Below are 27,985 nucleotides of genomic sequence, written 5' to 3'. Positions count from 1 at the left end.
TTATAGCCTTTCATAATAAACTAGTAATCTACTAAGTAAAATGTTCCTCTGAATTCTAGGAACCACTCCAGCAAATTAGTCAAACCCAAGGAGAGGGTCATGGAAACCTCTGATCTATACAGCCAATTGGTCAGAAAAGCACAAAGGACAATCTGGACTTTCAAGGGGTGTCTGAGTCGGCGGGGGGGGGGGGGGGGTGGAATTCATGTAGGACTGAACCTTTAACCTGTGGATCTGGAACTATCTCCAGGTAGGTAGTATTAGAATTGAGTTAAATTGTAGAACACCTAGTTGGTATCCAAGAATTATTTGATGGTATGGGAAACCCTTCTCCCATGTTGCAATTAATATTAGAATCTTTAGCATCAGTTAATATCATGTGCCTCATGATAACGATGCAATGAGAAAGACTCTACAATACTCATGTATTAATCCTACCAAAAATGCATAATGAATCTAATCACAAGGTAACATTAGGTTAATACGAATTGCGGGACATTCTACTAAATGGCCTATACTCTTCAATAACATCAATGTCATGGGTGCCTGGGTGGCTCAGTTGGTTAAGCGTCTACCTTCGGTCAGGTCATGATCCCCGGGTCCCAGGATAGAGTTCCACGTCCGGCTCCCGCTCAGTGGGGAGTCTGCTGCTCCCTCTGACCCTCCCCGCCCCCCTTCCCTTCTCTCTCTCTCATTCTCTCTCTCTCAGATAAATAAAATCTTTAAAAAACAAACAAACAAAAGACGTCAATGTCATGAAAGAGAAAGAAAGTCTTCAGGAGCCATTCCAGAATAAAGGAGCCTAGGGAGACATGAAGACTAAATGCAATGCATGACCAATCCTGTGTTGGGTTCTGAATGAGGAAAAAAGACCCAAAACAAAACCTCTTATAAAGAACATTATTGAAACAATTGTTGAAATTTGCCATAGGCTTATAGATTAAGTAAAAGCATTGTATCAATTTTTAAAAGGTCTAGTTTTGACCATTACACTGTGAAAATCCTTTTCTTGGGAAATATACACTAAAGAATTTAGAAGCAGAGGCATAGGGTGTGCAATTTAATCTCAAATGGTTTAGGGAAAAATGTGTATGCAGAGAGAGAGAGAGAAAGTGAGGGGACAGAAGGAGGAAGGAAGGGAGAGAATAAAATAAATATGACAAAATGTTAACAACTGATAACTCTGAGTAAAGGATATATTGGCCTTTGCAACTTTTTTATAAACTTGAAATTATTTTACTTATTTTTTTAGAGAAATTATTTATTTGAGAGAGAGAGGGAGATACTGAGAAAGAACACGAGGGGGTGGGGAGAGGGAGAAGCAGGCTTCCCGCTGAGCAGGGAGCCCAACTCAGGGCTTGATCCCAGGACCTCGAGATCAGGACCTGAGCCAAAGGCAGACACTTGACCCACTGAGCCACCCAGGCACCCAGATGCAAGTGTTTTTACTACATTTCTCGAACACATTTCACCTTGGGGTAACCAAATCATTGAGAAAAAAATTCTTCTCCTTAGAAGAATTCCAACTAATACACAAAAATCTCCACTCTGGATCCTCTATGCTGAGGGTCAGAAAACTATAATCCTGGGGCTAAATCCAGCCCAGTACCTATTTCTATAAATAAATTAGAATACAGCCACTCCACTTGTTTACATATTGTCTATGTTGGCTCTTTTATGCCATAAAGACAGAATTGAGTAGTTGATGACAGAGACCATATGGCACAAAGCCCACAATACTTACTATTGGGCCCTTTATAGAGAAAGTTTGACAATCCTTGTTGTAGAAATAATGGCTAGTGACCTGCAGTTCCCAAACTGTGAGAGTACCACAGGGAACTCACAGGGACCCCCAGAGTACAATATCTTTTTTTTAAGATTTATTTCTTTATTTTAGACAGAGAGAGAGAGTGCACACAAGTGGGGGAAGGGGCAGAGAGAGAGAATCTCCAAGCTGACTCCTGCTAATCATGGAGCCCTGGTTGCGGGGCTTGATCTCATGAGCCATGAGATCAGGACCTGAGCAGAAACCAAGAGTTGGATCCTTAAGAGACTGAGCCACCCAGGTGCCCCAGGGTATTTTAAATTTTTTAGGAAAACACAGCAACATCTGTCAGATACCATGTGAACTACCACATTGAGATAATTCACAATTTCAACATTAGATCAAGTTAATTTTTTTGGATAACATCGTATCCACCAAGTTGAGTTTTCAGTGGTTGCTATGGTCTCAAGCAAGTGTGCAAAATCCAGGGTGAAGTACAAAACAAGGATAGTGGTATCCCACCTGATTTCAAGGTTTGAGAAGTTAGGCAGTACCCAATAGATGTACACATCCCATTAGTAAACAACTGTAGCTATTTAAGAATGAAATAAAATATTTTTCTTTCAATTTCAATTCAATGTATTTTTAAATGGCTACTAAGTTGTTAGGACATAAATGCATATTAATTTGTTTGGACCTAACTACTTAGTAAACTCAGTGACTAATATGTTCACTTTAAATGCTTTCTACAGGGCACCTGGGTGGCTCAGATGGTTAAGCGTCTGCCTTCGGCTCAGGTCATGATCCCAGGGTCCTGGGATCGAGTCCCGCATCGGGCTCTCTGCTCCTTGGGAGCCTGCTTCTCCCTCTGCCTCTCTCTCTCTCTGTCTCTCATGAATAAATAAATAAAAATCTTAAAAAAAAATAAAAAATAAAAAATAAATGCTTTCTACAAACACGCATGGCCTGGGAAGCTGCCTCAGCCCTGGGGACATTCTAAGGCAGGCAAAATAAAGGCAAGCCGTTGAGACAAACCTTCAGGGAACCATCAGAAAGGGGAAAACGCATAATTACAATTCCTTGAGAATAAGGTCCATATTGCTCCCTCAGGTACCAGCAACCTACACCAGGAACATAAGCTACTGTCTTCAAGGCCGCTACCAACCTGGAGAGTAGGAGATGATCACAGTGCTCTCTTGCCAAAATTCAGGATTCTTTTCTTAAGCCCCACAGTTAAAAAAAAAAAAAAGTTGGTTCTAGCAGTTTTGCCAGTTTATTCATTGCTTTTATGGAGGCAACGTTTTGAAGTTCCCTACTTTGCCATTTTCACTGATGTCATTCCATACCATTCACTTTTGTGCTTTTCAGTCTTGCCTAAAATTATTTTCTCAACCTGGAATGCAAAGAAAGAAGAAAATTTTGCTATCACTGAAGTTATCAAAAGAATGTTCTGCTTATTTGAAGGTAGGCCAAAGAGTAATTGCAAAAAGTTTTAAATAAGGACACCATTAGCAAAATAACTTTTACCTGCCAATATATCATCTGCCTGTTGCCAAGCCCTCAATAATAGAGGTAGTGTTTGGTGGTGGTTGAGAACTCAGGCTTTGAAATAAGACCTCAGTTGGAAGTCTGACTGTTCTGTCACTTACTAGTTGTTTGGCCTTGGGTAAGTTACTTAAATTCTATAGGATTGCTTCCTTATTTGTAAAACGGGGATAATACACATTTCTAGAATCATGGTAGAGACTTAAAAAGGTATTATATGTAAAATGCTTGGCACTCAATAGTAGCTATTAAATTTGGATTCGTTAATTTGGGTTCTTTATCCCATTACATGTGCTGTTTTCTTCTGGTTGTTTTCTTAAAAGAAATAAAAAGTAACTGGCTTCCTATGTAAGAAGGGCTTAGGTGTTGCTATATGCTTTCCAAGGGACTTTGACTGAGCTGACTTTTTACAACAAGCACACTAATTTTACTTAGATTACAGGTTAATTTGGGGTGGCTTTGGGAGAAATTACTAGGGATGTGGAGAATGGACTAAAATACTCCCAAAGCCCCTTTTAGCCTAGGGACGAATTTGTCAACGCATTAAAAGAATAAAAGAAAACAAACCAGAACAACAACAACAACAAAAATTAAGTGTCCAGCCAAAAGAGTGAGAGTCCCAACCCAACATTTTTCAAACCAGTTTCCCTCGCTGTCCGTGGGATTCAAGCACGTGACGACAGTACAGAACACTAGCCAGAAGAGCCTGAGAAGAGACAGTGGGAAGTCAGCCCTAGATGGAGATGTCACGTCAACCCTTTCCTAAGTAACCTCTGGAGGTGTAAGGACTGCAGGAGATGGCATTTCTTCTCCTAGATGCCTTTGGACCTCAGGCAAGCATCGCACACAACGCCAAACATCAAGAACCAGAGATGAGCTTTGCAAAACTGGACCGCCCCTCCTTCCAAAGCTGGAGGTCTGGGCTCTGCGGCGAGAGGCGTGTAGGCTCTCGCAGAGGTCTTTGGGAGTTGTAGTCCCCAGGGGCGGAAGGTCTGACGGCGGCGGCCGGCTTAACGCGCTCAGAACTCCATCCCCCGCCGGCCCCCGCGGCCTAGGCTATTGCCTCTTCCTGTTCAGGGGGGAGAAGCCCTGCCGCAGCAAGTTGAGAGGATTTCGGAAAGGGCCCCCGCCTTCTCGCTGACTTCTCGGAGACTGAGGGCTTGGCGGAAGCAGGTAGGGCAGTTCCCTGGTCTTGCAAAATCATCCCTCGGGACCGAGCGGAGGGGACAGAGGGGAAGCGGCGGGAACCGCTGAGCTTGCTGTGGAGCCGGCTGTCACCGGGGAAGTTCTTTAGTGAAACGCGTCCAAACGGTTGCTTCTTGGGGGATCCGTGAGGCCAAAGTCGGGGACTGAGGCGACCACTCCGGAGGAGCGGCGTGCGCTGCTCTCTGGGTCTGGTGACCCCCGCGGGAGCTGAGAATTCGAGGGGCTGTGGGGAGTCGGTGCGTGTTTGAGCCTGAGGGTGATAATAAGTAAACAACCGGGTGAGAAGGAGGAGAATTGGAATTATTGCGAGAATGGGAGAACCTTCTCTGTCCCGAGTAGGGACGAGCTGGAAGGCAGCTGACAACACCTTTGTGCCTTGAGCTACGATGCCTTGAGATGGATGGAGGGCCCAAACACTGAAGTCCTCGCCACACTTCTCCCCGGCTCAAATGTGAGAGCGGGTGTCTTGATAGTAGGTGACTTTACATCTTAGCTGTCTTAGAATAGTAGAGCTGGAGAGGCCTTCGAGAATAGCTAGTCAAGCACATTCTCCTCACTTTACTGATGAGGAAACTAAGGTCCACCAAGTTGGAGAAACTGCCTCGCTCATGACCAGACAGCCAGTTAATGGCCAACTTGACTAAAACCTAATTTTCATGACTCTGAAGCAGTGCCTTAATCTATTGCTGAGATCAGGAGATCAGCAAACTCTAACCTGTTACTCCTTTTTTTTTTTTTAATGCTTAGGTATGCAAAATAATAGGCAGCCGCTGAAGGGAAGGTTTTTAAACTTCTCAATAGGTCAAAGAAACCCTTGTCTTAACTTGAAAAATCGCTACAAACTTCATAGTAATATAAAAGGTTGGTAACAAATTAAGATGTGACCTTTCCTTTCCCAACGTATGCCCACTTGAGCTCTGATAACACTTAGCCTTAGATTGCTTCTCTCAATCCTAAATGCTGTATATCTCAGTCATATAAAAATAGCATGCTAATTGTGATTTTACAATACCCTAAATATTTACAGTAAAGGGTAAACAGCATAGGAGGATGGGAATACCCACCTGAATTAAAAAATAAAATAATTTATAGTATTTTTTTAAGAAGGAGATAATGAGCATAAAAGTTAAATCATTAAGAGGTTAAAAACTTCTACTGGGCCTGCATTTTATAATACACTTAAATTTCAGTCCTTCATCAGCATTCTTTCTTTCTTACTGCCTAAACATAACTTGAGAGCGTTTAGTGTTCCCTTTGCATTGTTTTGGCTGGTAATTTCTTTATTAGACTACATTGCCCTCCAGCACTGTCAAATTTAACACCTTTTGAAGCATTTATTGATCAATTTGGAAGCATGTTCCACTAGTCTCCTCAGAATTGGAGCATTATAGCTCTTATTGGCTGACCATTAAATGATTCATAAGGAAGAGGTTGAAATAAGTTTGTTACCAGACTTTTAGCAGTTACAGACTTATACAGAAGAAAACACATATACATAGCATAACTTCTTTCACCAAGCTGCCTTTTTTATGATATGGTTCCATTAGCTTTCATATTGGCATAGGACAGAGGTGGGTAAACTATGACCAAATTTGCTACACCATTGCTGCCAGATACATTTATTTTTTATAAAGTTTTATTGGAACACAGTCATGCTCAATCATTTATATATTGTCTTATGTGCTACAGGACAGAGTTGAGTAGCTGCAGAGGTCATAAAGCTCACAAAGCCGAAAATATTATTTGGCCCTTTACAGAAAAAAATTTGTCAACCCCTGCTCTGGTAAGCAGAGGTTCAAACCTCTACTGTATGTAGAGGTATTAGGTAATACTAATTTTCAGTCTCTGAAACATCTACCATATGCAGAGATATTAGGTAATACTAATTTTCAGTCTCTAAGAAAGAACATATAAATACTTGTATGCTGGGTCCATAATAAAACTGACCCTTAACACAAGTTTGAACTGCACGGATCCACTTATACTTGTGAATTTTTTACAGTATAGTACTGTAAATGTAATTTCCGTATGATTTTCTTTCTTTCTTTTTTTTTAAGATTTTATTTATTTATTTATTTGAGAGAGAGAGAGAGAAACAGCATGAGAGGAGAGAGGGTCAGAGAGAGAAGCAGGCTCCCCGCCGAGCTTGGAGCCTGATGTGGGACTCGATCCCAGGACTCCGGGACCATGACCTGAGCCGAAGGCAGTTGCCTAACCAACTGAGCCACCCAGGCGCCCTTCCATATGATTTTTTTAATAACATTTTGTTTTCTCTAGCTTTTAGTGTAAGAATACAGTGTATAATGCATACAATATACAAAATATGTGTTAATCAACTATATATGCTATCAATAAGGCTTCCAGTCAAAAGTAGGCTTTTACTAAAGTTTTGGGGGAGTCAGAAGTTACATGTGCATTTTCAACTGTGGAGTTGGGGGGGTTGGGGTCGGCGCCCCTAACCTCTGCTTTGTTCAAGGGTCAGCTCTACATTTCTGTGGGCAAAAACTGATGGGTCCTATTGTAGATGGATGCTAGCATCTTAGCTAGATACTATAGATTGGCTTTTGCAAAGAATTGTGAAAGGACACTTCTGAGCCTAGTATGGAAAAGAGCTGACATTCTTTGAAATATACTGATACTTAATAGTCAATACTTTGAAGAATAATGTCAAATGAACTTTATTTGGTTGCTTTCTATGTCCTTTTTATGGAGAAAAGTATTTTTCAGCACAGGTATCAGCAAGCAGGTCAGTAAACTGTCATTTTCCTATTGAGACTCCATACTGAAACCATTTTTAAAGTGGGACTTATTATTAAATGACTTAGCTTTGACATTAATAGTCTTGCTTCTGGGACTTTGTTTTAAAACTCAGAGGATTGGGGTGCCTGGGTGGCTCAGTCGTTGAGCATCTGCCTTTGGCTCAGGTCGTGATCCCAGGGTCCTAGGATCGAGCTCCACATCAGGCTCCCTTCTCCGCGGGAGGCCTGCCTCTCCATCTCCCACTCTCCCTACTTGTGTTCCCTGTCTCGCTGTCTCTCTCTCTGTCAGGTAAATAAATAAAATCTTAAAAAATAATAAAATAAAATAAAACTGAGAGGATTGAGTGAGCCATTAGAAGTGAATGTATCTGTTTATGTCATCTTGCATGTTTAGCTCCCTGTATCATTGTTGTCTATGGCAAATTAGTTTTTAACATTTTAGTTAATCATTGATGGCACTATTTTGTGTCTAATTTGCCTTTTAATCTAATTTATCAAACTTGAGAATATCTTGTAGTTGTACTCATCAAGACTTCCAAAAGGCATTACATTTCCTTCAAAATAGCATTTTTGGGGTATTTGAAGTTCAGGCTAATTGTCTAATTGAGGCAACTGAAAATTACCAATTTTCTTACAATTCTTTGTATTTACTTAAATATTATTAAATCTTTGAAAGGCAGTATGGACTTTGGACTCATGTACAGCTTATTTAGATCACTGAGAAGAAACAGTGTTCTTGTTTGTTTGGAATAAAGAGCTAATTTTTTAAAAAATATTTTATTTTTTCGGGAGAGAGAGAGGGAGAAAGAGAGAGTGAGCGAGCATAGGGGGAGGGGCAGAGGGAGAAGCAGACTCCGCGCCGAGCAAGGAGCCAGATGCGGGACTCAATCCCAGGACCCTGGGATCATGACCTGAGCCAAAGGCAGACACTCAACTGACTGAGCCACCCCGGCGTCCCAATAAAGAGCTAATTTGACAATGCTACATTTCAGATTTGCTCAGAACAAATACACATATGTGATTAAACTGGAAATTTTATGTCAAATCCTGAACACCCCTCACGTTTTCCCTAACTTAGATGATCATTTTTTGGTAAGGCTGACTGAAATCCAAGGACCTTTCTAGATTTTTCTTGTTCTGGGTTTCCTAACATTTAATCTTAGCAAAAGTATTAATCTCCAGAAGTTAAAAGAATCCTCTCTTCCTAAACTCAACTGCATTGTCAGTTTAGTATAGGAACCAATATTGCAGAGAGTATTGGTTAAAAACAGAAGTCTGGGCAGACATCACAGTATACTGGAAGTAACATTTGGGACCTGAGTAACCTGGTTTCCATCCCAGCTGTGGCTTTATTAGCCAAGTGATATAGGACAAGTTACTTCTGAGTTTCAGTTTCTTTTTTTATAATTTGAAGGTAATACTTCTTTCTCAAATTCTAAGAATTAGTTACAGTTAAATAACATGTAAAAACTTAGTCCAGTAGTAGGTGTTCAGTAAATGTTAGTCCCAACTCCCACTACTTATTTATTGATTTATCTTTTTGCCTGAGTTTTTCTCCAAAGTGACACCCAGTTTTCTTCTTCAGAAATGAGTTCTGTCCTTTAGGTCTTTTCTCTTTGTGACAGTTCAATAATACTATGAAGCTCAACTTCTTTATCTTTCTTACCTCACCGAGTTTACTCGCTTTATACTAAAGGCATATAGATCATCAGCTGATTTTATCCACACCACTAAGTTAAGCCCAGACATAATTTTGCTAATTACTTTTAAAGAGCCAAACTCATAATAAAATGATAGCTGTGTTTGTTGAACACTCACTGTGAGTGAGGCACTATGTATATTATCTCATTAAATCTCAAACCCTGTAAGACTAGTACTTTTATTATTCCCTGAACCAGTGAGTCTTAGGGAATTTAAATCAGTTGCCCAAAGTCACATAGGAAATAGCAGAGCCAGGATTCAAATCCAGTGTGACACATGAGCTTTCAGCTACCACACTCTGCTTAATGAACCAGTGTAGGCCATGCCCCAAATTAACCATTGTGTATAATTCAAATGAAGGAATATCCTGGCAATACTTTCTGAAGATGATTTTATCAGTTTTTAGAGATTGAGGAGCAATAAGGTTGTGTCTCCTCATCAATATTTAAATTTTTCTCTAGCCCATTTGCAATAAGTGGATGGAACTAGAGGGTATTATGCTAAGCGAAATAAGTCAATCAGAGAAAGACAATTATCATATGATCTCACTGATACGAGGAATTTGAGAAACAAGACAGAGGATCATAGGGGAAGAGAGGGAAAAATGAAACAAAACGAAACCAGAGAGGGAGACAAACCATAAGAGACTCTTAATCTCAGGAAACAAATTGAGGGTTGCTGGAGTGGAGGGGTCTGGGAGGGATGGGGTGGCTGGGTGATGGACATTGGGGAGGGTATGTGCTATGATGAGTGCTATGAATTATGTAAGACTGATGAATCACAGAGCTGTACCCCTGAAACAAATAATACATTATATGTTAGTTTAATAAATAAATAAATTTTCTCTAGTATTTCTTAGCAATTCTATTGATGACTTTTCTCCCACAGTATACAAATTTCATTAAGCTTAGTTTTATTAAGTTCAGAAATAATAGCAAACTTCTATACAGAATTTAACAGTCCCTGGCATGCTTCTAAATGTTTACACAAATGAATTTATAGGTTGTTAGAAAAATTTTTATGTGCTTTGGATTTTCTTGAATGAATATTCCCCCAGTTCTTATGTTATTCTTTTTGTTGAAAGGATACTGGCTGACAATCATCTTTTCAATTCCTAAAATATTTAATTTTTGAAACTGAGAGAATGTTTTAAAAATTCTGTAAAGCTAATAACTTCGATTTTTTCAGGAGGCAAGTTAATGCTGAGACTGAGATTGTATTTGCCAATGGTTTATTTAACATAGGTCCACTGTGGGAATTTCACAAGCCAGTAGTATACAGGATAATGACTCTTGATAAGCCAATAAAGAAATACTCCAACTCAGTGACAAATTAATCACACTCTTGTTCAAGACAAGGGGAGATGAAAGGAATAAAGTCCAAATTTAGTTAAGATATACCTTTTTGGAATTGATACTTGGGAAGGACAGCTTAGCCAACCAGATCTAACGTCCAGCTGCCTGCACAAAAGTAAAAATCTCCTGTTGTTTGAGCATGTTGCTAGGGAAGGTCATTGTCCCTGTTGATGGGCAAGATGATCTTCTGGGCTGCTACACGGCTTTTGCCACTGCAGGTAAAAATAGCCTTTGCCTCAGCAGCATCTAATTGCCCCCAGGTCTTCGGAGAGCTCTGATAGTCCTTCCAAACTCACTATTTATAGTACAGATAATCCCCTTGCCATAGTTGCTTCTTTGAATGTTTTTATTGATAAGCAACTGAGCTCCTGAGTTCTTATCAGTGAAAACAGTTGAGATAACATCCTAGCACAGCTTACTTCGTTCTTATGTCAAAACAACCTTTTTTTAAACAACTTCTAAAACAATTTTTTTTGTCTTTGTCATAAACAGATGGATTAAAACAATTCACTTAGGTTGTAAACAAGTAGATTTGAAATCATATCAAACCAATACACAGCATAACTTCTCTACAATATCTTTATTTCCCAAGTTTTTAATTCCTGTGCTATGTCCACCTTAATTTAAAATGTATTTTTGTTGGTATTTTATATAGAGTATTTTCACTCTTTATATCCAGGGAGCAATTTTTTCAAGTTAAGTAGTCATTGACAGTTTTTTTTTTTCCTAAAGATTTTATTTATTTAGGGGCACCTGGGTGGCTCAGTTGTTAAGCATCTGCCTTCAGCTCAGGTCATGATCCCGGGGCCCTGGGATCGCCCCACATCGGGCTCCCTGCTCAGTGGGAAGCCTGCTTCTCCCTCTCCCACTCCCCCTGCTTGTGTTCCCTCTCACTGTGTCTCTTTCAAATAAATAAATAAAATATATATTTTTTAAAGATTTTTAAGATTTTTGACAGACAGTGAGATGGGGGGCCGATCCCAGGGCAAACACTTAACAACTGAGCCACCTAGGCACTCCACTAGTGACAGTTTTAAATTAAGGAAGTTTAATAGGACTATCAATCCTAGTTTTATAGTTAGTGGCTCAAAGTAATCTTGAAAAATACTGCTTTTTCGTTTTAAAATTTAATACCAAACAAGTCAACTGAATTATTAGTTTTATTATGTAGAGGAAGGAACTGAAAGATCAAGTTTGTGTTTTGCTTCTCGACTAACTCTGTTTTTGTGAAATTACTTAACCTTACCTCAGTTACTTCCATATTAATGGAAGATTAATAACGATTACTTTGAATAATGTATACTTTATATTCAGCATAATTTCTGATGCTTCACATTTAAATATGTACAATGCATTTTGTGAATCTGTGTTTTAAACAGTCAAGTAAACTTTTTACCATAAAAAAATAAATTTTGCACTGATCTATTAGAAAGTTAATTTAGGAGCTAGGACCAGCAATTGGTGTAGATTTTAATTAAAAGTAAAATGATGAACTGAAAATCGGAATTGGTAATTAACATCCTACTAGGTTTTATTATTTAAGTGATTTAGAACAAGTTACCTAACTTCTAGGCTTCCTAAATAATAATATTTCTTAAGTTTATTGAGGATGGGGACCATGAGTTAAAAAAATATTTTTTTTCTCAGTACTTCAGTACATTGTAGAGGCTTGGTGAGAAATTGTTGAATGAATATATTGTTCAGGATTTGCCGTTAACTCAGTATTTTGGTTGTCTCATCTTAAAATAATCATTTTTGCATGTATACTCTTTATTATTTGTATACTCTTTATAGAAAGACCTAGAAATAAAGCCCTTCATGACTGGAGATGGTAGTATTTTGATTTCACTTTTTTTGAAAAGTCACTATTACATAAGGTACTTCAACATTGTCTCTAATGAGACTAATAAGTTAATGAGAGCTTTGGCTTAAATGCTGGGCAGGAAAACAGAAGATGTAAATGGAAGGGAATGACAGGAAAGAAAATGCACATATTCTGGAGATAGAATATGTTACCAACATCTATGTTACTTAATAGTGGCATTTTGACAACTTCTGCCTATCTCTCACCTCCTCATTATTACAGAAATTTTCACTTAGAGAAAAGAGGAAAACCTCAAGAGGCTGCACGTGTAAAAAAAACAAACAAACAACAAAACAACAAGTTTTTTCATTTGTTGTCTGAGAGGAATAATAATGCATTTGAACATTTATTTCCCTATTACAAAGTGCTAAGTATAACATGCATCATTTCACTTAATTTTCAACCACACCAGTGAGGTGGATGCTATTGTTTCAGTTTCACAGATGGGAAAATAGATTCATGAAGGTTAATCTTCAATTACGTAGGTTGTGAGTGGCAGGTAAGGATTGCTGACTCAAGTGTTTTCTTTCTACTCTGTTGTAAGTGCTATATTTAGAAAAATAGCAACAGCAGATATAAGACTACGTTAAACAAATACAGCACCAATAAAACTATACTTTTAAGTAGTCTGGTAAAAAGAAACAGAGAAGGTGAAAGATAAAAGAGAGACAAAGGGCAAAGAACAGGAAAGAAGCACAGCATAATGGCAAAGAATATAGGCTCTGAACTGAGACTGCCTGGGTTTGACTTCTAACTCTCCCACTTACTTATTAACTTTGTAATCGGTTAACTTCTCTGTACCTTGTATCCTTGTTTATAAAATGAGGATAGTCATAGTAACTTAGAGTTGAAGAATAAAGGTAAAGCACTTGCCTTTAAATGTTAAAACCTATTTATTTCACTTTATGGCGTTTAGTGTGTGTGTGTGTGTTTGTGTGCGTGTGTGCGTGCATGCTTATGTGTGAATACAACATCCATTCAGAAAAGTGCATAAAACATATATATAATTATAAAGCAAATGGCCATATAACCAGAATCAAGTTGAAAAATACAATATTGCCATCACCATTTAAGGTCTTCTTCTGTCCCTTCCTATCAACCTCTTATTTTACCTGCCTAGAGCAGGGTTTTTCAACCTCAGAACTATTGACATTTTGGACTGAATAATTCTTTGTTGTAGGAGGCTGTCTTGTTCATTGTAGGATATTTAGCAGCATCCCTAGTTTCTACCCATTGGGTCTAATAGCACCTCCCCCAGTGATAAAAACCAATTGGGTGAGATCAAATGCCTGTCTTTATCTCTCTACAGCTCTACCTGCTATGTACAGAGTAGACAGTAAGGGCATAAGGGTAGAAGCAGGGAGCTCCATCAGAAAACTGTTGTAGAAATCTTGGTAACAAATTATGGTGGCCAGACCCTGAATATACTTGAAGAGAAAACCAACACGATTTTCCTAATGGATTGAATGTACACTAAGAAAAAGAAGTCATTAATACTTCTAAGGATTTGGGCCTGAATAACTAGAAGGAAGGAGATGCTAGCAATTGAAATCAGGAAAACAATGGGTAGGGTATTTTTTTGGGAAAAAATTAAAAGTTCAGTTTTGGATGTTAGTTGTCTGTTATATCCAAATAAAGATGTTAAGAAGAATATATACATATGTCAAATCATTATATTGTTCATCTAAAAGTAATACAATGTTATATATCAATTGTATTAATAAAAAAAAAAGATGGAGGCACCTGGGTAGCTTAGTTGGTTGAGCGTCTGACTCTTGATTTCGGCTCAGGTCATGATATCAGGGCCATGATATTGAGCCCCGCATTGGGCTCTGGGCTCAGCAGGGAGTTTGCTTGGAATTCTCTCCCTCCCTCCCCCAGTCCCCCTGCTCGCATGCTCTCTCTCTTTAAATAAATAAATAAAATCTTAAAAAAAAAAAAAAGATGTTAAGTAGGCAGTTGGTTATGCAAGTGTGAAATGCAGGAGAGAAATTTTGGCTAGAAATGTTACTATGGAAGTTGTCATTGTCTAGATCAGTAGAACTTTCTATAATGATGGAAATGTTTTATATCTATACTGTGCCATATGAAGCGCAGTTTGTGGTATTGAACACTTCCTCCTCCACAGATGCATGCACGTGTACACACACACACACTGCCTATGGGCATTGTCAGGAAATCTCGTTTGTAGTTCCCTCGTGAGGGAATGCGGCACTTCTACTGCTTGTTAATTCCCAATCTAATGGTAAAGATCTTTGTACTCCCAGCTATGTTATTGGAGAAGGGAAAGGGGATGATTTCTTATTACATCATTCCTTACTTTGGGTGAATCCCAGGTTTTATCTTCTATTTTCCTAGTACTTCACAAGGCCTTGAAAACTTCAGTCCCATTTTCTCCTGGTACAGCAAATACTCTCTGGGCAGAAGCAATTTCTTGAGCTATTTACCTCACTAGGTTCCTTACCTGCACCTACCAATCGCCTGACTATCATCATTTTTGATGCGTTTCAAAAGACATTTTCTGATTTTATCTAATTTTTTTCTATAGGAAAATAGGTCCAAATAGCCTAATCTGTTTTATTACTAGAAACAGATTGCCCTACTTATTTTTTAGTAAGCTGAAAAATAAACAGTAATTCCAATTCAGTTTAGCTAATTTCTGATAAAAGATTTAGGCATATACCTCATTAAGATATCATCAGCAAATTCCTATATTTTTCTAATATCTTATGCATGCAATGTATTACTTGTTAGTAGTAAAATAATTTTTAATTAAGTTTTATATTTTTTATACTTTCTGATTTATATAGGACTGACTTCATCAGTGTTTAGAGGCTAAGAAAAGTGGCAGATATGGATAGTGATTCTAGGCATCTTCTCATCCCTGAGGTAGATCATGAAATAATAAATCCTGGACCTATGAATATCCAGTTTGATTCATCAGATCTAAGATCCAAAAGGTAAGTGATTAAAATAAAACATTTATTTCATAACTAGGGTTTTTTGATTATTAGACTAGGACTATGTAACCAAATATATGTAGTTTTGAACATAAAATATCCAGTTACTTAACAGCATCTGTATGTTTGTATGTGGAAGGGAAAAAATATGAATACTCTTTCGTTCTTTATATTTGACTTTTTTGACTAAGGTCACCATTTGTGTTGTGAAAGGGGTTGGGTTAAATTTTCAAAGTAAGATGCATTTATGTAATTCATTTAACAAATATATATTGATTACCTGCTTTGTGCAAGGTAATATGCTAAGTACTGGGGAATAAAACAGTAAAATTAATACATAATCCTTACCTTCACTGAGCTTAAATTCCAGCAAATAGTTTAAAATTCATTTCATTGCATACCTGGAAAACCCCAAAGAATCCACTGAAAAATAATAGAGAATTCAGTAAAGTGGCTATTTACAAAATAAACAAAAATAATAGTATTCCAGTAAGAAAGTGTAATGGAACAAAAGAAAAAATAAGAGTAGTCTTAACAGTGTGCAAAATCTACATGAGAGAAACTTCAGAATAAGATTTAGAGTATTTTTTCATATTTGAGATGCTGATTGTGAGTTGAACTGTTCTTCTTTTTGTAGTATAACACACAAAGATAAACTGCTACCAGTATACCTGATGCAATAATCTCTTAGGACGTAGAGATTTTTTTTTTTTTTAATTTACTGAAAGAACTCTTGAGCTTATTTGGTATTTTATCATGTATTTCTTATGCAATTATAAAAATGAAAACAAAATATTTCAGTTAAGATATTACTAATACTTTACATTTAGAATATGATTCTTTGCAATCAGTTTTCTGACTTGGTGTCATCAAAATTGTTTTTTTTCCCCTTCCCACACCCAATGGTCCTTTGTATCATTAAGAATGTTAATAATGTAGTATTTGTTAAAAGAATTTTCTTTCAAATCACTGACACTTTCTTTAGTTTGGATGCTTGCACTTTCCTGATTTTACCAGAAGGTGTCATAGAAGGTTTTCTGACAATAATATGGCTCATATTTCTTCTCCAATGGTTCTTAAATGGTTTGATGACTGAAATGACCAGGAATTACAATTACCTGTCATACCACCAGGAATAATTACTTTTATGACAGCTGCCTGGCGGACAGTGATTAAAAGATATCCTGGATTATGCGGATGCGTCCATATTTTAGAAGTGTATATATTAGAATTGGTAAAATATGACATTTAATGAAAAGGCATATTTTGCAGTCAGTGGAAGGACTCTAAAATAGTCTTATGCTCTTTAAATTTTAGTCCATAAATTTAATGTCTCCCCCCACCCCCAGAAATGTCAGCAGCCAGTTCCAAAGTTTATATGGCCCAGCAGTTTCACTTCTTTTTTTTTTTTTTAAAGATTTTATTTATTTATATGAGAGACAGAGAGCATGAGAGGGAGGAGGGTCAGAGGGAGAAGCAGACTCCCCGCTGAGCAGGGAGCCCGATGCGGGACTCGATCCTGGGACTCCAGGATCATGACCTGAGCCGAAGGCAGTCGCTTAACCAACTGAGCCACCCAGGCGCCCCACCAGCAGTTTCACTTCTAAGCATTAACTCACAATGTCAAATACTATATGTACAAGGTTGTTTAATGCAGTATTTTTTTTATAATAGTAAAAGATTTAAAACAACCAGAATGTCTTTTCTTACAGGACTGGGTAAATAAATTTTGGCCCATTGATACAATGGAATATTTTTCACCCATTAAAAAGAAGGAAGTGGCTTTATTACATATCAAAATGAAACAAGTCTTCAACTTGTTAAATCAAAAAAAGTGCAGAACAGTGTATATAGTGTACCATCATTTGGGTAAAAATAAATAAACTGTGTATAATACAATATGTATAAATGATTCTGGAATAATAAGTAGTAAATTTAAGAGTGGTTGCCTCCTTAGGGAGAAAGAGTGCTTGAGGTGGGAAGTGTGGCAGATGCTGTCTGTTCCTTGCCCACAGAATCTTAATTTTGTCAACAGTGGGAATAGGTTCCAATCTAGGAGATAAAGGAAGATTGATTTAAGCTAGTCTTCATAATCCTATTTCCGTTTTCCAGATACTTAATTTTTTAGTCTTTCTTGAAGCTAGAGATGGCAGTGTGAAATTTATCATATAAGAAATGTATCATTATCATTTACATAGTGACCATCACAAAAGATAATGAAATGAATCTTAAAATTTTCACTGTGTATTCCAACATCAAGTGAATACAAGAACTTATGAATGCTGATTGAATGCTCAGGATTTTCTTGAAACCTCTGAATTCTATGATAAATAATTGACCACTGTGACAATAGAATATAGGTCATTAAAGTGCATTCCATTGCAATAAGTTGGCAGGAGTTCAGGCAGTGCTCTGAGAATCTGTTTAACCATGTAGATTAAATGGAAATATATTTTCTGTAATGAAATTTGTCAAAATGAGAAGGGATCAACTATTGACAATCATGGGATAACTACCTCGGTGAGCATGTTTTAAGGAAGGCAAATATTTATAGGCACTTTGCAGTATTGAATGCTAATTTTCTTGTGAATTAATTCTGCTTAAGAAAACAGGAACTATTATTTGATGAGGAAAAAAAGTAGGAGTACCTAAAAACATTGTTAATTCTATTAAAAGATGGGTTACTTCACTTTGTATGCATAAAAAAAACCTCAGACACACTGAGGAAAGTTATCTTCATTAGAAGAACCAGCTTAGACAACTCTTTCTAAGACATAGATCATTTTGGAGTCACCAAATAACTTTGGTATTGTCCCATTACAATTTTACCTGTGTAATATTATAATTTAGATATATTTTAAAATCTGTTCTTAAAATTAGGCTTAATTTAGACTCATCTTCATAGGTTTGTGAAATGATGAGTTTCATCATTATTCTAATATGCATTATGATAAATATCAAGTAGTTAAGATAGCATTAGTCCTTGTGCTACCTAAAAATCATCTTACATGTAACCACACTTTGGGAAACGGTGTTCGGCCATCAGAGTATAGAAAACAACATTTGATACTAATTTTAGCTTGCTTTTCCTCAGTTTAGCTTGTGATTAATTTTATCTCTTCCACTAGGTGGCAATCAAAATCATGTATCAGTTCAAATGTAACAATTTTAAGAACTCCTTTGAACTGACAGTGTGATGGATCTGCTTATCACATTGGTGGAACTGGGGTCTAATTAGACTCATGGAGGATGAAGCTTGTCGCTGTAGAATAGGAATACATGTCATAACCATCTGGATCATTTAAGGAACTTCTGCCAACTCTACACGTACACTTTTCTCTCTACACACCTCTCTTCCCCCTCAGTTTTTCATCTGGCTTGGGGTGGAGTTAAGAATGTGGGTGGAGGGACAGGAAGGTTTAGAAATCTCCTATGTTGTATGTGATATATTCCATTGGCAATCACCGGTCTGAGAGATTGTTTGCCTGCTTTTCCCAGACTTTCTGGTAACCAAAGATAGAGCTGGTATTCAGGGTTGCTTCATGCTGTGCTGCTTCTCTGGGATTATGCCCCTTGGGCGTTGAACATTCCAGCTGGCCTGAAACCAGACTGTGAGGTGGTTAATTTCTTCTTGAGCTCCCCCTTTTCAGTTTTCTTCTACCAACATTTCCTTTTCCATTTTTCCTAGGGTCTAGGGTTTTCATGCTCCTTTCGTATCCACAGTGTTCCCCAGGGCAATAATTCACCCAGCAGTTTTCTCTTAGGCAATGCTTGGTAAATCATACTTTTCCTCACCCCTTTTTCACTAGTACTTATCTGCCCTATCCTTGTAGGGATCTGTTGTCTGTTTGGTGTTTTAATGGGAAACAGTCTGAGGTGTCAGAGACCTAGTCTATTACCTTTTCCATGGCTATTTGTATTTTAATGTGGAGAATCCTAGAAATATAAAAGCCTAACCTAAAATTTAGATTTTTTTTTTTTTTTTTTTTGTAATTGACAACATTGCAAGAAGTCTGGTAAGCCAGTGGGACAGAGGTAGATATTGAAAATAAGCAGCATTCCTGGTGCCTTCAAACACACTATGCTATGGCCCCTGGTTTCTTAGAATGTCTACTAGTCTGCACATATGTAAGTTGGCCTCTTTCTGTTTCATCTGGCAATAATACTATCCCTGATTAGCAGCCTGAATTGACTCTTTTGGGTATGTGTGGTTCTGGGAGAGAGAAGGAATAACAAAGCAAAGTGAAGAGTGTATTAATTTATAAGGGTAGATCTGGGCCCAATAATAATGACTGGAAGTGGTTACTAAGGCTTGGTAGTTCCATAGTTAGGGATTATGGAGATGTATAGCAAGAGATTTAAGAGTGGTTTTCCCGGGACTGTTGGTTTCCAGAGCTGCATAAATTACATTTTGAGGAATGTGCCATCCATGTTAAGTAGATGGGACTAGGGTCTTGACTGTATATCAGTGACATGGAACGGATGGCCCACTTGCTGATTGCAGCACTCCTTCTATATCCTCCCTCTCTTCCTTGTTTTTCCTCCTATTCTCTTCCGTCTCCTGTCCACTTTTCTTACCCTTCTTCTCCCCGTGTTTCACTCCCCATATTACTTTCCACAATGGAACCCTTTTTTGCTAAATGCTTACATACATGTTTATGAGTCTATGTGCATTTGGAAATGCATCAAAATATGAAATGATTTTTTTGTAATAGATGATTTTCATTTTCCTCTATAACTTATATATTATCTTCAGTATAAACAGTGTACTACTTTTATAATGAGAACCAAGTTATCCAGAAAATATAGCATTCAGGGGCGCCTGGGTAGCTCAGTCAGTTAAGTGTCTGCCTTCAGCTCAGGTCATGATCCCGGGGTCCTGGAATTGAGCCCCGCATCGGGCTCCCTGCTCAGTGAGGATTCTGCTTCTCCCTCTGCCCCTCCCCCTGCTCATGCACACATGTTCTCTCTCTCTCAAATAAATAAATACAATCTTAAAAAAGAAAATATAGCATTCCTATAATTTAGGATAAAAATAGTATATGCAAAATGAAAACCCATTTTCTTAAAAGCATTGTTTAAATCACCTGTGCTTCTGTGGACTGTTACAAATCATGTTTTTTCTCTACTTGGTGGAGCTTTTTTAGTAGGAGGGTATAAGGAAGTTTCTGACAACAGAAGCATAAGGAAATAAATTCCATCACATAGAGGCAAGCGTTGTTGAAATATTTTGGTATATTTCATCTTGTCCTTTTCTATGATTTTTTCTCTCTATCTCCATCCCTCTCCATTTGCCTCCTCCTGTCCTTCTTTCTTATATGTTTTCCTTTTGTCAGTAAACATTCACTAAGCTCCTGTAGTGTGCGAGAAAGTGCTCAAACACAGCCCCTACCTCCAGGGAAGGAGATAGGTACACACTGAAAAAAAGGGAGCACTATGATGAGCAGTTATAAAAATTTTATTTTATTTTTTTTAACTCAGTACTCATTTTTTATTAGGAAAAATACTGGTTTATCCCATCCTGAGCCAGCATTACCAAGAACCCTGTGGAATTATATCCCTATGAGTAACTATGCTCTAGGGTCTGGCTGAGCCCAGCCAGGAATACAATGAGGCCATTTGTAGTACTGATGGCTAGGTGTTTGGGGGGCTTTCTGTAAGGCACTGCTCTGGGTAAGAACATTTGTTGTGGCATTTGTTTTGACTGAGGTTGAAGTTCTTTCATTTGATTTTTGTTTTGTTTGTAATATGTTGGTGGTAGATTTTCTAAAGGATTAAGCTGGATGAAGTTTACTAACATCTGGTTACAAACATTTCTAAAGGAAAAACCTATTCAAATACTCCCTGACATAGATGTGACAAGGGCATGAGGCCTCCTCCCTCCTTATCCCCTTTGCCCACCAGGAAGGGGAATAGAAGTCCTTATCTCCACCTCTAAGTCCCTAAGGAGACTTTCAGTGGTCTATGGCAGGAGTTAGGAAACTTTTTTTTTTATAATGGGCCAGATAGTTAATACTTTAGGCTTTTTGGTCCTATGAATTAAATTTTGTCATTGTGGGGTGATAGTAGCCATAGAATACAAGATTACGTGGACATGGCTGTGATCCAATAAAACATGCCATAGACTGGATTTGTCGTATCCTGCCATAATCTACCAACCTGTGATCTTTAAGAATGGGTTTTAGGGACTTGGGTGTAAGCAACCATAGGGACGTACTTTCTACTACTGTGACTCCTAGGGATACCTCTTACCTTGTTTCTGGAAAAGTTAGAAAGTAAGGGCTACTCACTTTAATTTCACTCTGCCCCCACAACTGCTTCTAATAAAACTGTTCTCATAATAAGTGTTCTGATCAAAATGGCCCTTTGGACAATAAAACAATCTTTAGCCTTTCCCCGAACTTCATGCCCCTGATGCAAGCCTAAAGTCCTTTGGTAAGGCTATCCAAGGATTTTAACTGCCATAAACTCTAGGGATAGAGACTGAAGCCGGAATGATATATAAGGGGAATGTACCAGGTTTCAAGGAGAAGTAAAAAGTTTTGCAGTAAAAATTGTGCTTAAAAATCACTGAAATGTCCCCCCAAAAACTGTATTGTCAGCATTTTCTCATATGAAGAATTCTTTTTTTTCCCCAAGATTTATTTATTCATTTTGAGAGAGAGAGAGAGAGAAAGAGTGAGGGGGAGGGGCAGAAGGGGAAGGAAAGGGACAAGCAGACTCTGCTGAGCGACCATGAGATCATGACCTGAGCCAAAATCAAGAGTGGGACACTTAACCGACTGAGACACCTGAGCACCCCAAGGGTTCTTTCTAAACATTATGCTAAAAAATATGAATTTAAATGTATCATAATTTAGTAATGTTTAAATATTATGCTGTTTATAATTTTTTAAAATAATGCTGATTAGCAGCTTTCTACATACCATATTTTGATTTCCTTCTGGTAGAGTCTCAGAAGTGTAATTATTAGATTAAAGGATATAAATACAATTAAGGCTTTTGATACATATTACAGCCAAATTGTTTTCTACAAAGATTGTTCCACATTATATTCCTACCAGCAATGTATGAAAGTTCCTATTTCACAATCCCCTTTCTAGCACTGTTTATTTTCTTTTTTCCTAAAATATCTCTTATATTTTGTTTATAAAACTTTCCTATATGTAAAAGTTGGTTAATAGAAGCCAGTTAGCAGGGCAGATTTCACAGTGGACTCTTGCCTTTATGGTCTATTCTGTTACTGTGGCTGAGTCGGCTGAGTAACATGCCACACAGCTAACAATGGGTTCTGATCAGCCTACTACAATATTTGCCATCTGTGTTGAAAATATATCCTTTATCACCTGAATGACCATTTGGGTAGACCATCTGTTGCTAGTGTATTTCCAATGGCAAAGCAGAAGTTCTCTTAGCCATCTGCCTTTCTTGAGCCATGATGAAGATATCTAAGGCTTAATGTGTAGTAGCCCTTTCTTAAGTTATGGGTGAAGAGCAAGAAAGAGGCTTATTTTCTTTGATGATCTGTTTAAAGAATAGATGAATTCTCCTTTTAGTGTTTTCAATTTCTAGGCAACTGAATTAGCATAGCAAAGCAATGTTAATATTCATTTGAAGAATCACATGTATATATTAAAAATAAGATTTTATCTTAGTATTTATATTTACTTAATTCTTCACCTCTTTGTATTACCTTTCCAGTTTTTAAGGAAAGGAAATTTTAGTTAAAAATGCTGACCTGGCATTTTTCTTCTTCCCCATTTTTTTTTAATGGAGAATATTTAGGTTACAAGACAGGAAATTTTATTTCTTTTCCAGAAATTCTTTTGGTAGATTTGTGTAAGAAGGAGAGTAGTAATGGGCATGACATTGCAGGCTGAAGCCTACCCTTTATTTATAATTAAGACAAATCTTTATTTCAAAATATTAAGTTAATGATATTCTTAATTTATTGCACTTAAGTTAATTGAGACAATTTGTGATTTATTTTTGCATTCTCATAGAGCAGTTAAAAGGAAGAGTTGCTGGAGAACTATGCTGTCTTGGGAATTTTTCCCACATTCCTAATCTTCCTTTGTTGAGGTCACTTACCATGTCCTGTTTGTGGGTCTGCTTTTTCTAGGTGGAAGATAGGATGCAGTGATGGTGGTGGTACTATTTTATATCAACCTAGAGAAAAATGGAAGAATATATGTTGGTATTTGCTTACAAGTGCTTCTACTTTGATTCTTGGTGTTTATTTAATTCTTTTAGCCTCAATCCAGTGCTGATACTAAAAACAAGACAAAAATCCTCACATTTCTGTTAGTGATCATTTTGTGGCCATAAAAGAAGAGACTGTTTATTTTCAGGACAGTTGGATTAAACCAGTTTATGGATTTTTTTTTTTAAGATTTTATTTATTTATTTGACAGAGAAACAGCAAGAGAGGGAACACAAACAGGGGGAGTGGGAGAGGGAGAAGGAGAAGCAGGCTTCCTGCCAAGCAGGGAGCCCAATGCAGGGCTCGATCCCAGGACCCTGGGATCATGACCTGAGCCGAAGGTAGACACTTAACGACTGAGCCACCTAAGCTCCCCATAAACCAGTTTATGGATTTTTTTAAAAGGTTTTATTTATTTATTTGAGAGAGAATGTGTGAGCAACTGTGCCAGGTGGGGAGGGGCTAAGGGAGAGGAAGAGAAAGAATCTTAAGCAGACTCTGCATCCAGCATGGAGCCCAACTCTGAGATCATGACCCAAAATGAGACCAAGAGTCAGACTAAGCCACCCAGGCACCCCCAGTTTACGTATTTTTGTAAACCAAAATTTGGAAGCTTGCATTGCATTGAAAGAATTTTGAAATTCATTCTTAGTAGAATCTATATTTAATTGAGATATACAGGCCTGAGAATTAATATTCAGGTTAAGTTCTATGTCTACATGGTGTTGATGAAATTGTTTACTTGCAGCTAAGTAAAGCTTGGAGTTCTAAAATAAGGAATCCGTAATTTTCAACCTGGGGTTTATTAACATTTATTTTTTTCATCAGACCATGCTTATCATTTAAAAAAATAAAAATAACAATCTAAAAATAATGGGACTGAATATGTATGTGTGTGTGCATACATGTGGGTATTCATTTGCAAATTATGTATATGTACTACTGAACTTACATATCATGTACCTTATAAAGCATAAAAATTATACAGTGATCTTGATAAAATTAGCTTTAAATTTTATTTATGAACAGTATATTAATACTTTTATCATGTATATTATCAATAACAATTGAATATGCTCTATTATCTTTTTTTTAAGATTTTATTTATTTATTTATTTGACAGAGAGAGACACAATGAGAGAGGGAACATAAGCAGGGGGAGTGGGAGAGGGAGAAGCAGGCTTCCCGCTAAGCAGGGAGCCCAATGCGGGGCTGGATCCCAGGACCCTGGGACCATGACCTGAGCTGAAGGCGGACACTCAATGACTGAGCCACCCAGGCACCCCTATGCTCTATTATCTTAAAATATTTTGTAACACTTTGCTACACAGTAATTCAAACTGATCTGAAGTTCATTTGCGTATCATCCAACAATTATGTGGAAGTTTTTGTTGAAATTTGCCTGGTAGATTTTCATTCTCCCTGATGTCACTCAGTTCTTACATCGAGTGATGGCAGTACTATTTTGTATATTCTAGTATTCTATGCTAATTTTAAAGTCCAAAATGGTATTTTTTAATACTATTAATTTGAAAACAACCAGTAGTTTTGTTCACCTTTTTTGGTTCTCTCTCCAAATTATCCCCCAATCTCTCCTTTCCTTCATTTCTCGCATCGTCCTAGCTCTACTTTCCTCTTACTTGCAGTGTTTACTTCCCAACATACACACACACATGCCTGGAGAAGGGGGAGAAAAGGCACTGAATTAGAGTCTTCAGAAGGTGGCTAATCTCTCTGCTGGGGGAAGGAGAGAACTTAATAGAACCATCTTTACCAGGTTAACTGTGGGAGAAATCAAAACTGCTACAACCCATAAGCTTCTGTCCAAAGTGGAGGAGCTGCCCATCTGGTCTGAACCCTCCACTGACGGGGCACTAAATATGTGAGGAAGGTCCTGAAGTTTATTAAAAGGTTTATAAACTTTTACATTTTTTTAAAGATTTATTTATTTATTTGATAGAGAGAGAACATACATGTGAGTGGTGGGAGGGCAGAGGGAGAGAATCTCAAGCAGACTCCCCGCTGAGTGCAGAGCCGACATGGCACTCAATCCTATGACCCATGAGATCATGACCTGACCTGAAACCAAGAGTCGGTCACTCCTTCAACTGAGCCACCCAGGTGCTTCAAACTTTTGCAGTTTTTTATAAAGTTTATAAAAAATGTTATATAGGGGCACCTGGGTGGCTCAGTTAGTTAAGCACCTTGCCTTCGGCTCAGGTCATGATCCCAAGTCCTGGGATCGAGCCCCACATCAGGCTCCCTGCTCAGCGGGGAGCCTGCTCCTCCCTCTCCTTCTGCCCCTCCTCCTGCTCCTTCTCTCTCTCTCGCTCACTCTCTCAGATAAATAAATAGATCTTTTTTAAAAATGTTATATAAACTAATGTTTCATTTGATGATTTATAATGTTTGCAAATTTCCATTTTTGAAATATTTTGCATGTTTAATTTCACTGATTTGTAAACATTTTATACTCTAAACACTTTATAGTGAAAATACTGATTGGTGCTTGTATTACATGGAATAAATACCAAGATTTATTCCACACTTTATTACATGGAATAAATACCATTTGCTTCATTATTACAATTATTATTTTGACTTTTTTTATGTTTAATAACAGATTCAAAAGCCATTTACGTACTTTGGAAGTTTTTAAATGTTAGAAAAAGTTTCATCCATGTATGTAAGATTGCAGATAGGAGTTTTTATTGGTGACAGACATCATTTTCAGCAATAAAATTATGTACAATGGAAACATTTCTAAACATCCATTATCAGTATTCTCTGCTCATGTGAGTTTTTAAAAAGCAGCTACTTTCTTGGGGTGCCTGGGTGACTCAGTCAGTTAAGCGTCGGCCTCTTGATTCCAACTTGAGTCTCTATCTCAGATAGTGAGTTCAAGCCCCGCCCAGCGTGGAGCCTACTTAAATATGTGTAGGCTTTTAGGTTTTTAATGCATGCTGTGTACCCATGTAGCATACTTTTGATAGCAACTTGCCATCACAGGAGGGGTTAACAAATTTGGAACAGTTGTCTTTTTATAGAAAAGTAGGTAACTTGTATTTAAGTTTGACACATCTTTATTAAGGTAGTTTGCCAAAAGATAACCAGTGAATTTCTGTATAATACAAAAGATTTTTTTTGTCCCTTTTCATCTCATTACTAAATTTTGAAAGAATGTGTTCATTCAAGTTGTATTTTGAAGTCTTATCACATGATATATGTACAGAAGACTGTGTAGCATTATGTACATTTTAATTTTATTTTTTAAAAGATTTTATTTGAGAGAGAGAAAGAGCACAAGCAGGGGTAGGGGCAGAGGGAGAGGGAGAAGTAGACTCACCACTGAGCAGAGAGCCTGATGCGGAACTTGATCCCAGGACCCTGGGATCATGACCTGAGCTGAAGGCAGACGCTTAGCCAACTGAGCCACCCAGGCGCCCCATATGTACAATTTTAGAAATAATTATAAAGCCAACACCTATGCAGCCAACACCAAGGTATAGAAACAGCAGCACCCCAAAGTTCCTCATGTGTCCTTCACCAAACACATCCTCCTTCCTCCCTACAGGTAACCACTGTCCTGATGTTTGTCTGACCATTTCCCTATTTTTATTTGTTTCTGTATCCCTAAATACTGAATTCAGTTTTACCTTTTTGTGTACTTCATGTGAATGAGATCATTCTATGTGTATTATTTTAGAATTTTTGTTCAGTGTAATTTCCATCCAAGTTGTATGTAACAATATTTCTTTCCCATGCTTTCTGGTATTTTATAACTATCTGAAGTTTATGTATACATTCTACTCTAGTTGGACATTTGGGTTGTCTCCAGTGTAGAGATCTTACAATTAATGTTCTTATAAACATTATTACATGTGTGTCTTAGCATACGTGTGCAAGAACTTTTGTAGGATATATGTATGTGTATATTCAACTTAACTAGATAATGCCAAACTCTTTTCTACAGGAGTTAAACCAGTTTACATTCCCACTACAGTGTGTAAGGGTTTTCATTACTCTACCTCCTGCTAGTGCTTGGTATTGTCAGATTTTAAAATTTTAGCAATTCTGGTGAACATGGAATGGAATCTCATGTTTCTTGCAAGAAAATGAGGTTGGCAAAATGTTATTAATGGTTACTCATTGTGGGATTATGGGTGATTATTGTATTTGTTATGCTTTTTTTTATGCTTTCTGAAGTATTTATCCTTAACTCGTTAATTAGCACTCCATTTCTTTCACTCCTTTTTACAAAAAACTCTTTGCAAGGATTATTTATACTTAATATACCCAATTTTTCTCTTGAACCTAATTCAGACAGGCTTTTGCCCTTACTACTCCACTGAAACTGCTCACATCACAGTCACCAGTGGTCATTTCATTTATCAGTTCTCATCTCATTTGATATAGCGGTAGCAGTTGACACGGTGTTAATCATTCTGTCCTCCTGAAAACTGTTTAATTGGTTTGAGGATAACACACTAAATTAACACACTAAATTGATTTTTGTGTAGGTTGCTTCTTCTTATTTTGTACAGTATTTAACACTTTGATTACTCCCTCCATCATTTTTCCCCCAAGTTTTATTTTAAACATTTAAACCTACAGAAAAGTTGAAAGA

At 37.5% G+C, this 27,985-nt stretch overlaps 1 protein-coding gene across 3 annotated transcripts in view; it reads left to right on the top strand.

Annotated features, from left to right (window-relative positions):
- The first annotated feature begins 4,326 nt into the window (after window positions 1-4,326).
- SLC38A9 (solute carrier family 38 member 9) overlaps window positions 4,327-27,985 on the top strand; it is a 92,073-nt gene continuing 68,414 nt past the window's right edge. Inside the window, exons 1-2 of one of the 3 annotated variants that reach the window (XM_045895010.3) lie at window positions 4,327-4,483; window positions 15,006-15,155. In XM_045895010.3, the coding sequence (XP_045750966.1) occupies window positions 15,049-15,155 (107 nt within the window). In that variant the 5' untranslated portion in view covers window positions 4,327-4,483; window positions 15,006-15,048. Of the gene's footprint in view, window positions 4,484-15,005; window positions 15,156-27,985 lie in introns of those variants that run through there. The other 2 variants (XM_054512053.2, XM_045895021.3) reach the window with 2 other exon arrangements.

This window comes from Mirounga angustirostris, unplaced genomic scaffold (genome assembly GCF_029215605.1).
Source record: "Mirounga angustirostris isolate CCGP_5_RB_7025 unplaced genomic scaffold, mMirAng1.0.hap1 SCAF_7, whole genome shotgun sequence".
NCBI classification, from domain to species: domain Eukaryota; kingdom Metazoa; phylum Chordata; class Mammalia; order Carnivora; family Phocidae; genus Mirounga; species Mirounga angustirostris.
The sequence above is the reverse complement of the archived record's forward strand: the minus strand, read 5'-3'. Positions and strand labels throughout refer to the sequence as shown.